General features: G+C 37.8%; 1 protein-coding gene across 1 annotated transcript; it reads left to right on the forward strand.

Moving 5' to 3' along the window:
• Positions 1-10,660: 10,660 nt before the first annotated feature.
• On the forward strand, positions 10,661-13,569 carry LOC138069651 (uncharacterized; the record flags this gene model as incomplete). Its single annotated transcript, XM_068960979.1, is given in 2 exon segments — positions 10,661-11,797; positions 11,800-13,569. Coding segments are annotated over 2 exon segments (2,907 nt in total), but the record flags the coding sequence as incomplete, so codon positions are not given.
• Between the last annotated feature and the right edge of the window lie 1,638 nt (positions 13,570-15,207).

Raw genomic sequence — 15,207 nt, forward strand, 5'->3', positions numbered from 1 at the left:
TTAGAAAGAAAAGCACCAATACAGTATACTAACACATATATATGGAATTTAGAAAGATGGTAATGATAACCCTGTATGCGAGACAGCAAAAGAGACACAGATGTATAGAACAGTCTTTTGGACTCTGTGGGAGAGGGAGAGGGAGAGGGTGGGATGATTTGGGAGAATGGCATTGAAATATGTGTAATATCATATAAGAAACGAATCGCCAGTCTAGGTTCGATGCAGGATACAGGATGCTTGGGGCTGGTGCACTGGGATGATCCATGTCTTCTCGATCTTTTCGCCATCTACTAGGTCTCTCTCCCTTCTGTCCTTTATTGAGTCCACCCGCCTTTGGGCAAAATTTTCTCTTGATATTTCCAATTTTCCGGAAGAGATCTCTATATTTAATAAATAAATTGTACATTTATTCATATATAAATGATATACATAAACCACTGGAATAGCAGACAATAAACATTACGCAGTACACAAAATACACATTTAAAAGCAGAGAAAGTGATAATTTAAAAATTGACAGATATATAAATAAATGAATAAATTTGGAATAAAAGTATATATTTGAATTAAATATTTTAATAAAGTTTTAATTTACTTTATCTGTTAATGGTAAAACCAATTTATCAATACTAATACTGCAGTGAGCATAATGTAACTGAATTAATTTTATTACTTTTACACTCTGTTTAATAATGTGGGACAACAATAGAATGTTCATACTGATTTTAAGTTTGTTCTTTTCAAGCTTGGTTTTGAAGCTGTCAGCTAGAAAAAATAATTCAAAATGATCTATAGATCTAAACTTTTTTATGGTAATAGGGTTATTAAATTTCCATCTTCTTAGATGTCAGTTTTCTTATTATCATTACCATTTTGAAGTTTTCTCTGTATCTGTTCGTGATTATAACAAACTGGTTAAGTTCTCACTGAAAATCTGCATGTGAAATGTTTTAAAAGTACTTAATAAATACCTTTTTTCACAACTTTTTAAAATATGTATGAGATGGACCTAGAGATTATCATACTAAATGAAGTAAGTCAGAAAGAGAAACAAACATCATAAGATATTGCTTATCTGTGGCATAGAAAAATGATACACATGAAGTTAGTTATGAAATAGAGTCACAGATGCAGAAAACAAAGTTACGGTTACTGGAGGGGAAAAAGGCAGTGGGATAAATTGTGGAAATCAGGATTGACATATACACACTGCATATAAAACAGATAACTAATAAGGACCTGCTGTACAGTACAGGGAACTCTACTCTCTATTGGCCTGTATGGGAAAAGAGTCTGAAAAAGAGAGGCCATACGTATAGACATAACTGACTCATTTTGCTGTGCACCTGAAACTACAACAACATTATAAAGCAGTAAAAGTTCTTAAAAGTATATATGTATATAATTTTACAGATAGCACTAATTATGTTTAGTTATAAAAATCTTAGAATGGTAAAAACATTTTCTAAAATGAATTTTCAAAATTCTCTCATTCTTTTTAAAAAGAAAAAGAATGTGACCTTTATCTTGAAGGTCACATGAAACATGATCCTCATCAGTCACTCCACATATACCTTAAACAACATGTATTATTGAGTGATTGTTACAGAAAAGGTCAGCAAACTGAGTACACTTGCCTTTTTGTAAAAAAACAAAAACAAAACTGTAATTCATTCTCATGCTTTTTTTTCTCTCTCTCCTCCCTCCTTATTGCTTGGAGGGATTTTTTTTTTTAAATTATGAAATATATCATATGTGAAAGTAAATAAAAATGCACACATATAATTTAAAAATAATAAAAAGTATATATATCCACATAGCCACTGTCAAAGCGAAAGAATAGAAAAGAACCTTATTTCTAGAAGTTAATCACTCACTTTATTAGCTCTCTTTCAAAGTCATTTATTACCCCCACTAGTTAGCAGCCATCATACTGAATTCACTTGCTTTTCTCACAGCATTTATATATATATATATATAAATTATCTTGTTTCCCCTGTTTTTGACATTTATATAAATAGAATCATACTGTATATTTTATTTGTGACTTCTTTCATGAAACAATATGCTTTTTAGATTCTAATTTATTGCTGCATGTTGTAATCAATTTTCACTGCTCTTCAATGTTCCATAGCATAAATATACCATGTCTTATTTGTTCATTTCATTAATCTGTTTACCTTGCCTTCATTTCTTCTGCAGCCCATGAATCCATTTCTATACTTTTCTAGAAAAAAATCAGCAAAGAGTTGTCACCAACGTTCATTACTTGTTGGACTCTATTAATCAAAATCTTGGCAACTCGTTTCCCCACCCCCCCCTCCACAATCCGTTCACAATTCCTCTAGAATGCCTAAGCTTTTCTTGGATAAATCAAACGACAAAGTTTATACTGCATATACTTAAAATTTTTGTATCTATTTTCCTATTTGCTTGTTAGACACATGAATTATACTGAATATGTTATTTCATCTTCTCACTTACCTCTCCCCAAATACTCTGGGAAATGTAACTCCCATTTATGATTCCATCTTTGTTCCACATGGCTTTCTCAAATAAGCATTTTCATAACCTGGTGCTATTTCCTTGACTACAGTTGATTAGAACCAAGGAGGGACCCAAGGTAAGCTCCTCACACATTAGCCTGTTGATTGATCTATAAGCTTTGCCAAAGTTAAACCAGTCAGGGCTCTTCTCTCTGCCTCTGGGTCCCAGAGAGTGGGGCCATTCTCTCTTCAGTGTGTGAGTCTGTAAGAATTTAAGCTCCAGACCTGTTGGCAGCCATGTGTACCAGTGCAGCTGAGGCCTTTGGTCTCCGGAGAGAATCAGAAAAATGAAGCAATGAAGCAATAAAGATAAAAGAAATGGAGTTGTGACACATGCTACAACATGAATGAAGCTTGAAAACATTAGGCTCCTTGAAAGAAGCCAGATGCAAAAAGCCACATGTTACAGGATCCCATCGATATGAAATGTCCAGAGTAGGCAAATCCATAGGGACTGAACGTGGATTATTGGGTGACTAGGGCTGCAGGGAGGGAGAATGGGGAGCCACTGCTAATAAATATGGGGTTTGTTTTGGGATAATGAAAATATTCTGCAATTAGATGGTGGGAAACTTGCATAATCTCAGGCACTGTACACTCTAAAAGGATGAATTTTATGCTATACAAATTACATCCCAAGAAAACTGCTATTAAAAAATGAATGAGGGAGACGTTTGAAAACAGATGGGAAGAAGATAAAGTTCTGGTAACAAACAAGTGACAGGCTTTAGGTATATTTAAGATTTAGGGGCTCTCCTGATTCAAGACTGTGCCACAAATTGCTCATAAAACAGTTGGTTTTCCTTCATCTCAAGTGAAAGCGTCTAGCTTATATCATTTTTATTACCCTCATTTTGCATATGAGGAAACTGGTCTCAGGATAGCTTAAAATAAAGGAGAACATACTTTACCCCATATCCTTATTTTAATTTATTTACATTGCCCTCTTTACAAGTTTAAGCTTATTGTAGATATATATTTTTCACATTTAGTATATTCACTAATTATTTAATTTAATTGCTTTTCCCGCTTCCCAATGTAGGATTATTTTGTTCTTGGGATGATTTTTTTTCCTTCATTCCTTTTTTTTTTTGCTTCTGCATTCATCAGTAATCCTCCACCTAAGTTCTGCACTAAAGGTGCATTTTCTTGAAATGACTTCTTTAGGCAAAGTTCAAAGAAAGACCCAAGTAACAGATTGCGATGGTGCTTAGTGCTTAGTTTAATGGGAATTAATATAAGGGTACTATGTAATGTTTCCATACCTCATGGAGCCGTTGCATCAAGTTATGGAGAAGGAAATGGCAACCCACTCCAGTGTTCTTGCCTGGAGAATCCCAGGGACCGGGGAGCCTGGTGGGCTGCCGTCTATGGGGTCACACGGAGTCAGACACAACTGAAGTGACTTAGCAGTAGTAGCAGCATGGAAACCAAAGACTAGGAAGCCATAACCTTTCCTGTGTGTGTGTCCCTGGAGGAGACCTTTCCTCTCTTGCTCTGTAGACCAACTACCTCTGTTCTCCAGTCCACAAAGAATACATATCTTATTAATTCCAAAGATTATCCATTTCTTAAAAAAAAAAGAAAAAAAGTATAGTGAGGCCTATTCTAGCCTAAAATGCCTAAGCCAGGATTTCTCAACCTTCATACTATTGTTTTGGGTTGGTCAATCCTTTTTTTTTTTTTTTAATTGAGAAAAAATTGACATATAACACTGTATTTAGTTTCAGGTGTAAAACATAATGATTCAATATTTTATATATTTCAAAATGACCGCCACACATAGTTCAGTTCAGTTCAGTCGCTTAGTCATGTCCGACTCTTTGTGACCCCATGAATCGCAGCACGGCAGGCCTCCCTGTCCATCACCAACTCCTGGAGTTCACTCAGACTCACGTCCATCGAGTCCGTGATGCCATCCAGCCATCTCATCCTCTGTCGTTCCCTACTCCTCCTGCCCCAATCCCTCCCAGCATCAGAGTCTTCTCCAATGAGTCAACTCTTCGCATGAGGTGGCCAAAGTACTGGAGTTTCAGCTTTAGCATCATTCCCTCCAAAGAAATCCCAGGGTTGATCTCCTTTAGAAAGGACTGGTTGGATCTCCTTGCAGTCCAAAGGACTCTCAAGAGTGTTCTCCAACACCACAGTTCAAAAGCATCAATTCTTTGGGGTTCAGCCTTCTTCACAGTTCAACTCTCACATCCATACATGACTACTGGAAAAACCATAGCCTTGACTAGACGGACCTTAGTCGGCAAAGTAATGTCTCTGCTTTCGAATATGCTATCTAGGTTGCTCATAACTTTTCTTCCAAGGAGTAAGTGTCTTTTAATTTCATGGCTGCAATCACCATCTGCAGTGATTTTGGAGCCCCCCAAAATGAAGTCTGACACTGTTTCCGCTGTTTCCGCGTCTATTTCCCATGGAGTGATGGGACCGGATGCCATGATCTTCATTTTCTGAATGTTACATACCTTATTTTATTCATTATGAGAACTTTTAAGATTTACTGTCTCAGAACTTGCAAATATGCAGCACAATATTAACTATGGTCACCCTGTTGTATATTACATTCAAGGACTTGGGTATTTTATAGTTGCTAATTTGTACCTTTTGACCCTCTTTACCTATTTTGTCCACCAATCTGTTCTCTGTATCAATTAGCATCAATAATTCTATATCTTAGAAGAATATGAAACCTTGTAAATTAAATTTAAAACGAACAAACAAAGCAAGAGTTAATAAAAAGTAGGTAGAATTAAAAAGTCTTAATATCTGGGAAGTAGAAACCAAAATATCAACTGCGGTCATCAAAATATTAACTGTGGTCATCTCCAGGTCATGGAATTACATATGAGACTTTCTTTGTACTTTTCTAATTGTTTTTGCAGGCCATGTCTTGGATTTTAATCAACACGCAGTCATTAGCTTTGAGAAGCTAAATGAAAATATATTAATTTAATGAATTCTTTAGTAAAATGCTATCCATTTCTTTGGGAACATTTGCTTAGGTTAAATGTTTGGCAATCTTGAGCTAGTTTCAAGTCAGGTGTGACCTCTGGATGGTCATTTCTCAAGTGAGGAAGTAGTGGGAATAAGCCCTAGTGAACAATCAGAATGAAAACAATGGAGCTTCTGAAGTACTGCAAATTTATTTAGTCTGTGTCTGTGTGACACCCAGAGTAAAGGCAGTCCTGGCAAATTAGACTGTCCAGGAGCCAAATTCAATAAAATACAAAAATCAGCCCCAAGAGGTTCTTGACAGTTGTGAAATCTAACCTGAAATTTCCTTTATCGCCTTGTGTTTGACTATAACCTAAGGAGATAGAAAAAAAAGTGTGGCTGGATAATGTATTTCTTTTTCAGAACAAGAAGAGTCTGTTAAGTGGTTTTTTAAACACTAGAATAGGCCTCACTATACCTATTTTTCTTTCTTATTCATTAATTTATAAAGAGAAAGCTCTAGCCTTTTCATGCTATTCATGATCCATTGGGAGAAAAGGTTCAAAATATACTTAGGAAAACCCACAATATGTGTAGAATAGAGTCAGATCTCCTTACCATAGTCTCTAAGGCACAGTGAAAACTACTGCCTGTAAGTTCTCTGAGCTCAGGTTATGCTGGTTTTTGTCTGTTCCTTAGACACATCACACCCATTCCCCACAGGACTTTCGCACTTGTCATTCATTATGCGTATTATGAGAACTTTTAACTCCAGTTCTCTCATGACTGATTCTTTTTCATCCCTGAGTCTTACACAAGGAGACACCAATTTCAGGGAGGCCTACCTTGACCAGTACATCAGGACGCTCACCCACCCCAATCTCCCCACTGTTTCTCAGTTCTGTGGCTTGCTCATTTCCTCATTGACTGCCTGACTCTTCTCAGTAGCTAGAGTTACCCTCCGAGCCCACTGAGTTACCTTCTGTCCCGTTCACACTTGTATCACCAGTGTCTAGAACTGTGCCCAGCATGAAAGAGACTCTAAAAAATATTTCTTGAATAAAGGAATAATCTCTGAATAAATGACATATAAGGCTATTGACAATAAATATAAAATTTTGCACAGAATATTTTATTCATGTAGATTATTTTTCCTAAAATCAATATTAATAATGACATGACAAAATAAGGAAAATAAGAAAAGTCATTTTAACTATAAAAATTAATTTCATAGGTTACTACATCTTAAGTAATTTTCTTCTTATTTAAACTTTTGGTATTTCCTCTGAATATTAACTTCTAGTAAAAAAGTTATTGAAATCTATATCAAAATAGTATGTGTGTATTGTTTTAGTTTTCATCTTCTACAACAGTTTGATTTGTACAGATGGGAGATTTCCTTTTTGCATTTTGGCCACATTCAACCCCGATTTGTTATTGTTTGAAATTCTGAGAATGTTTTACACACGTTTACAAAAGAGAAACATTTGGCCTCTGATAAACGAATGACGAGCATGATATAAACTCTCTGGGAAGATGCTTCAGAATCCCAGCAGGAGACGCACACATCTGTCTCCAGCTGTGCCACTACTCAGAACCAAATGACTAATCCTGCTCTGACCACAGCCAGTAATTATTTTTACTGTTGATCTGAAGATCAAAGGTTATTCCCAGGAAGTAAGGCTAGGGCATTGGACTTTGCTATCTAATGACAGTGGAGATTTATGAAGCTATGGTGGGGCTCACGGCTTGCACTTAACCTGGCGCTAATGCATATGGACGACAGCAGAAATGTAAACAGCCTTGATGTGATATTCATTATAATTGGCTCAAAGTAAATGAATCTACTGGTCTTGAATCATCTTTGCCCTTTTGCCTGGCCTCGCATTCTGACCTCAAATGTTAGAAAAACTTACAGCAACTGCATCCCACTTTTAAAAGAAAATATGTAACGCTCTGAATCCTTGCTCCTGTTCAAAACGTTTTTGGCCTCCTCATTAAGATCAGTTTACATCAAAAACTCTTACTTTCAATGACTTGCACAGGTGAGAACAGTCTAATCATCCTTATAAATTCCTGAGAAATCCTTAAAAATGTAAGTGTTCAGTATTACTTTTACATCAAGCAGAGCATTATTTCTTCCAGTCAGTTTGCAGTATGATGTGCTCTATATTTTCATTGTTCTCTGATATTGAGCCCAACCATTCTGCAGGGGATGTTTCAATAAGAAATCATAAAATTTTGATCAAGGACCTGCTCTACTGGGGCCACATTTATAAATGCACATATACCATGTCATGCATATTTTCAAGATATACATATATCTTTAAAAATTATTTTAATCTTATCAAATGTTATACATAAGAGAAAATCATGTATGGTTAGAATAAACATTAAAATTGTAAGAGTGTATACATTCTATGTATACAGCAAACTCTTCTGTTTTTGAAATTTTAACTTTATTGGTTTACAACATTGTGTTAGTTTCAGGGGCAGCAAGTTCCTCTTTAGTAGGAACGTTAGAGACTATATACACATTGAAAAGAGCACAATTATTTGGGCACGTACCATACTTTACAGGGATGTTTTTATTTTGCTACATTGCCTTAATGCATTAATATTTCACTAGTTATCCCTGAAGAAACAGATGATTTATTGACCCCATAGTTTCATGGAGTCTTATTTACAAATTACTGTCACACAGTAGTAAATATATTAAGGATATACTCTATATTTAACTGTACAGAAATGATGCCAATTGCATTTAGTTGTCTTTAAAGTTCTATCTCTTTGAAATAAAGCAGCCCCGGACTTAACACTAATCTTGATGTTCATTAAACATCCAGGATAACAACCTGTACAGTGGGTATTTCTCAGCACTGTAGCTGGCTAGAACCATCACCTACTTGATGCTATTAAAGTTACCAAAAAAATCTAAAGCCCTCTCTTCTCTATTAGTATTCTATCCATTTGCTAGCTTTATGCTTTAAACTAAAAAGTCACTTATCAATGAAACAGCAGCTAATTCTCTGAGTTCACCATTTCAGAGATAACATTTGCTCTACAAAAGGCTGAGATTTAGAGAGTTACAATGATTTCTAGATACATTTGGGTTTTTTTTTTTTGGCAAAATGATACCAGCTAAATGAACATTTTTTTAAATTATTTTTCAAAAGTTGCTGGCATTAGAAACATTTCTTATTGTTTTTCTTTGAATTTTCTTTCTTTCTTTGCTTCCTTCCTTCCTTTTTTTTTATGCAGAGGATGTTGAAAATCATTTAAACACTTGTTAACTTATGGACTTTCAATTGCTGTGCAAGTTTGGCATGGTCTCATGATCTCTTTCTCATTTTTCTCATTGGCAGTAAAGTTATTGAAGATCCCAGAGTTACAATCAGTGATGTAAAATTTAATGAGTAGCCTTTATATGAATTGAAGAAAGGGAAAACCATCAGGCTATTCAGGTATGACCTAAATCAAATCCCTTAAGATTATTCAGTGAAAGTGACAAACAGGTTCAAGGGAGTATATCTGAGGGACAGAGTGCCTGAAGAATCATGGAATGTAGCTCGTAACATTACACAGGAGGCAGTGATCAAAACTAGCCCAAAGATGAAGCAATGCAGGAAGGCGAAATGGTTGTCTGAGGAGGCCTTACAAATAATGGAGAGAAGAGAAGCAAAAGGCAAAGGAGAAATGGAAAGATATACCAAACTGAACACAGAGTTCCAAAGAATAGCAAGGAGGTATAAAAAGCTTTCTTAAGTGAACAATGCAAAGACATAGTGGAAAACAATAGAATGGGAAAGATGAGAGATCTCTCCAAGAAAATTACAGATACCAAGGGAATATTTGATGCAAAGATGGGCACAATAAAGGACAGAAACAGCAAGACCTAAAAGAAGCAGAAGATATAAAGAAGAGGTGGCAAGAATACATAGAACTATACAAAAAAAAGCCTTGATGACTTAGATAACCACGATGGTGTGATCACTCACCTAGAGCCAGACATCCTGAAGTGTGAAGTCAAGTGGGCCTTAGGAAGCATCACTACAGACAAAGCTAGTGTAAGTGAAGGAATTCTAGGAATTTCAAATCCTAAAAGATGATGCTCTTAAAGAGCTGCACTCAATATGCCAGCAAATCTGTAAAACTCAGCAGTGGCCACAGGACTGGAAAAGATCAGTTTTCATTCGAATCCTAAGAAAGGGCAATGTCAAAGAATGTTCGGACTACCATACACTTGTGCTCAGTTCACATGCCAGCAAGGTAATGCTCAAAATCTTCAAGCCAGGCTTCAACAGTACATGAACTGAGAAATACTAGAGGTACAAACTAGATTTAGAAAAGGCAGAGGAATCAGAAATCAAATTGCCAATGTCTGGTGGATCATAGAACAAGCAAAAGAATTCCAGAAAAACAACTTCTTCTGCTTCATTGACAATGCTAAAACTTTTTATTGTGTGGATCACAACAAACTGTGGAAAACTGGTAAAGAGATGGATATACTAGACCACCTTACCTGCCTCCTGAGAAAGCGGTATGCAAGTCAAGAAGCAACAGTTAGAACTGTGCGGGGGACCGCCCGTGAAGGGTTAAGTCCTGGGAGCTGCTCCGCAGGTATGCAGAGCCTTAGGCGTTGTCCTAAGCTCCCTGTCCCGCCACCCTCAAGAATTCTTGTAGCCCTTAAGGCTCCAGGTTGTCTTGCTCCAGGATGTCTTGTTCCTGCAACATGTCCTAGAAGATAGATTATCTTATACACGTATCATAAAAGATAGATTATCTTATTGAATTCTGTACACAATGGTAGGGGTCTGGTGATTGTATTTGGAGATTAAAGAATAACCTTGTACATGTCTTAAGTCACGTACTTTACCCTATAAATACCGTGGCCTAATAAAGGAAGGCATCAGACATAGTGGGTCTGATCCTCTCAACCCCATCTTTTGTCTCTCTCTCTTATTTTTCCACGCGGGGACGCTCCGTTCTCTCCCTTTGCAGGTGCGACTCTTGCTTGTGCTGGCCGCGGCAGGTGGCGCCCAACGTGGGGCCCGAGATCGACAGCTTCTCCTCGCCACTGCTCATATTAAGTAGAAAAGAGTGAGTATATAAGTATACTAGCGACTATCAAGGAAGGAGCAGTAAGGTATATCGTTGAGAGTATAAATATGGGACAGACGCATAGTCGTCAACTCTTTGTACATATGCTATCTGTAATGTTAAAACACCGGGGAATTACTATTTCTAAACCTGAGTTAATCAATTTTCTTTCATTTATTGAAGAAGTTTGTCTTTGGTTCCCCAGAGAAGGCACGGTGAGCTTAGAGACGTGGAAAAAGGTAGGGGAACAAATTCGGACTCATTATACTTTACATGGCCCTGAAAAGATTCCTGTAGAAACTTTATCCTTTTGGACACTAATTCGTGATTGCTTGGACTTTGATAATGATGAATTAAAGTGTTTAGGAAACTTATTAAAACAGGAAGAAAATCCTCTTCATGTTCCCGAGGGAATTGAAGGTGACCCTCTGTTTTGTAACTTATCGCGTCTTTCAGATAGTGATGACTCACTTTCCTCCACAGATGAGGCAGAATTAGATGAAGAGGCTGCTAAATACCATCAAGAAGATTGGGGTTTTTTGGCACAAGAAAAGGGGGCGTCAACATCTAAAGATGATTTGGTTGAATGTTTAAAAAATCTCACTGTTGCTTTGCAGAACTCAGGAATTAAGTTCCCTGGTAACAGTTTAAAATCCCCTTCTGCTCCACCTCTCCCTCCTGCCTATGCTCCTTCCGTTGTTGCTGGTCTCGATCCCCCTCCGGGGCCTCCTCCTCCTCCTCCATCTGAGATGGTGTCTCCGCTACAAAAGGCATTGAGACAAGCACAAAGACTTGGTGAGGTTGTCTCCGATTTTTCTCTTGCTTTTCCTGTCTTTGAACATAACAACCAGCGTTTCTATGAAGCACTGCCTTTCAAACAGTTGAAAGAGTTAAAGGTCTCTTGTTCACAGTATGGTCCTACCGCTCCATTCACTATTGCTATGATAGAAAATCTGGGTACTCAGAATCTACCCCCAAATGATTGGAAACAAATAGCTAGAGCTTGTCTTTCAGGGGGAGATTATTTATTATGGAAATCTGAATATTTTGAACAATGTGCCCACATAGCTGATATTAATCGGCAGCAAGGTATACAAACCTCCTATGAAATGTTAATTGGTGAAGGCGCTTTCCAGGCTACTAATACTCAACTTGATTTCTTACCTGGTGCATATCCACAAATATCAAATGCAGCCCGACAGGCATAAAAAAAAAAAAAAAAAAAAAACTCCCTAGCTCCAGTACTAAGACAAAAGATCTTTCAAAGGTCCGACAGGGACCTGATGAGCCTTATCAGGACTTCGTGGCACGACTCTTAGATACTATAGGTAAGATAATGTCAGATGAAAAAGCTGGGATGGTATTAGCAAAACAATTGGCTTTTGAAAACGCTAACTCTGCCTGTCAAGCTGCTTTACGACCTTATAGAAAGAAGGCAGATCTGTCTGATTTTATTCGTGTTTGTGCTGACATTAGACCCTCCTATATGCAAGGCATTGCTATGGCAGCGGCATTACAAGGAAAAAACATTAAAGAGGTACTTTTTCAGCAACAAGCCAATATCTCCTTTTATGGTCTTACTACGCAATATCCTATGTGCTTTTCTTATCAATTACAGCATCCTCACTGTATACAGGTGTCAGCTGATATATCATATCCTCGAGTGACTATTTCTGGCATCGATGAAAAAACCGGGAAAAGATCGCACCGTGACGGGGCGGGACCTCTCGACATTCCGTTTTGTGACAAACATCTAAGCATCCGCATGGGAATAGACACTCCTTGGACTTTATGTCGAGCCCGGGTTGCGTCGGTGTACAACATCAACAATGCCAATACCACTTTTCTATGGGATTGGGCACCTGGAGGAAAGCCTAATTTTCCTGAATATCGAGGACAGCATCCACCCATTCTCTCTGTAAACACTGCTCAGATATTTCAAACAGAACTGTGGAAACTTTTGGCTGCTTTTGGTCATGGTAATAGTCTATATTTGCAACCCAATATCAGTGGGAGTAAATATGGTAATGTAGGAGTTACGGGATTTTTATATCCCCGAGCTTGTGTCCCTTACCCATTCATGCTGATACAAGGCCTTATGGAAATAACATTGTCATCAAATATTTATCATTTAAATTGTTCTAATTGCATACTTACCAATTGCATAAGAGGTGTTGCAAAAGGAGAACAAGTTTTAATAGTAAAACAACCTGCTTTTGTAATGTTACCTGTTAAAATAACTGAAGCTTGGTATGACGAGACTGCTTTAGAATTGCTACAACGCATTAACACGGCTCTTAGCCGCACTGAAAGAAGTGTGAGCCTGATTATTATTCTGGGTATAGTATCCTTAATCACCCTTATAGCAACTGCTGTTACTGCTTCTGTATCTCTAGCACAATCCATTCAAGCTGCTCATACTGTAGATTCCTTATCATACAATGTTACTAAAGTAATGGGAACACAAGAAGATATAGATAGAAAAATAGAAGATAGATTATCAGCTTTATATGATGTGGTTAGAGTTCTAGGAGAACAAGTTCAGAGCATTAGCTTTCGCATGAAAATTCAATTTCGTGCTAATTATAAATGGATCTGTGTTACTAAAAAGGCTTATAATACATCCGACTTTCCTTGGGATAAGGTGAAAAAACATCTACAAGGAATTTGGTTTAATACTAATGTCTCTCTAGATCTATTGCAGTTACATAATGAAATTCTTGATATTGAAAATTCTCCTAAAGCTACTTTAAATATTGCTGATGCTGTTAACAATTTTGTGCAAAATTTATTTTCTAACTTCCCTAGCCTGCAATCACTATGGCGAAGCATAATTACAATGGGCGCGGTTTTGATTGTTGTGCTTATCGTGATTTGTCTGGCTCCTTGTCTTATTCGTAGTATTGTTAAAGAATTCTTACACGTAAAAATTCTGATACATAAAAACATGTTGCAACACCGACACCTTATGGAGCTTTTAAAAAAATAATAATAATAATAAATAAATAAATAAATAAATAATAATAATAAAGAGAGGGGAGCTGCGGGGGACCGCCCGTGAAGGGTTAAGTCCTGGGAGCTGCTCCGCAGGTATGCAGAGCCTTAGGCGTTGTCCTAAGCTCCCTGTCCCGCCACCCTCAAGAATTCTTGTAGCCCTTAAGGCTCCAGGTTGTCTTGCTCCAGGATGTCTTGTTCCTGCAACATGTCCTAGAAGATAGATTATCTTATACACGTATCATAAAAGATAGATTATCTTATTGAATTCTGTACACAATGGTAGGGGTCTGGTGATTGTATTTGGAGATTAAAGAATAACCTTGTACATGTCTTAAGTCACGTACTTTACCCTATAAATACCGTGGCCTAATAAAGGAAGGCATCAGACATAGTGGGTCTGATCCTCTCAACCCCATCTTTTGTCTCTCTCTCTTATTTTTCCACGCGGGGACGCTCCGTTCTCTCCCTTTGCAGGTGCGACTCTTGCTTGTGCTGGCCGCGGCAGAACTGGACATGAAAAAATGAACTGGTTCAAAATTGGGAAAAGAGTATGTCAAGGCTGAATGTTGTTAGACTCTTATTTAACTTATATGCAGAGTACATCATGAAAAATGCTGGGCTGGATGAGGCACAAGCTGGAATCAAGATTGCCAAGAGAAATATTAACAACCTCATTTATTCAGATAATCCTGAGAAGGCAATGGCAACCCACTCCAGTACTCTTGCCTGGAAAATCCCATGGACGGAGGAGCCTGGAAGGCTGCAGTCCATGGGGTCGCTAGGAGTTGGACACGACTGAACGACTTCACTTTCACTTTTCACTTTGATGCATTGGAGAAGGAAATGGCAACCCACTCCAGTGTTTTTGCCTGGAGAATCCCAGGGACGGGGGAGCCTGGTGGGCTGCCGTCTCTGGAGTCACACAGAGTCGGACACGACTGAAGCTACTTAGCAGCAGCATATGCAGATAATAATACCTTAATGGCAGAGAGTGAACAGGAAATAAAGAGCTTCCTGATGAGGGTGAAAGAGGAGAGTAAAAAAGCTGGCTTAATACTCAGCATTCAAAAGACTAAGATCATGGCATCTGGTCCAATCACTTCTTGGCAAATAGCTGGGGAAAAAGTGGAAACAGTGGCATATTTTCTTTTCTTGGACTCCAAAATCACTGTAGATGGTGACTGCAGCCATGAAGTTAAAAGACGCTTGCTCCTTGGAAGAGAAGCTATGACTAACCTAGACAGTGTATTAAAAAGCAGAGACATCTGCTTTTTAAAGCCAACAAAGGTCCATATAGTCAAAGCTCTGGTTTTTCTGTTAGCCACGTACAGATGTGAGAGTTGCACCAAAAAGAAGCCTGAGTGCTGAAGAACTAATTTTTTCAAACTGCGGTGCTAGAGAAGAGTCTTGAGAGTCCCTTGGACAGCAAGGAGATCAAACACGTCAGTCCTAAAGGAAATCAACCTTGAATATTCATGGGACAGACTGATGCTGAAGCTAAAGCCAATACTTTGGCCCCCTAATGCAAGAGCTGACTCTTTGGAAAAGACCTTGATGGTGAGAAAGACTGAAGGCAGGAGGTGAAAGGGATGACAGAGGATGAGATGGTTGGATGGCA

The sequence above is a fragment of the Capricornis sumatraensis genome, chromosome 22 (genome assembly GCF_032405125.1).
Source record: "Capricornis sumatraensis isolate serow.1 chromosome 22, serow.2, whole genome shotgun sequence".
Classification (NCBI taxonomy): Eukaryota; Metazoa; Chordata; class Mammalia; order Artiodactyla; family Bovidae; genus Capricornis; species Capricornis sumatraensis.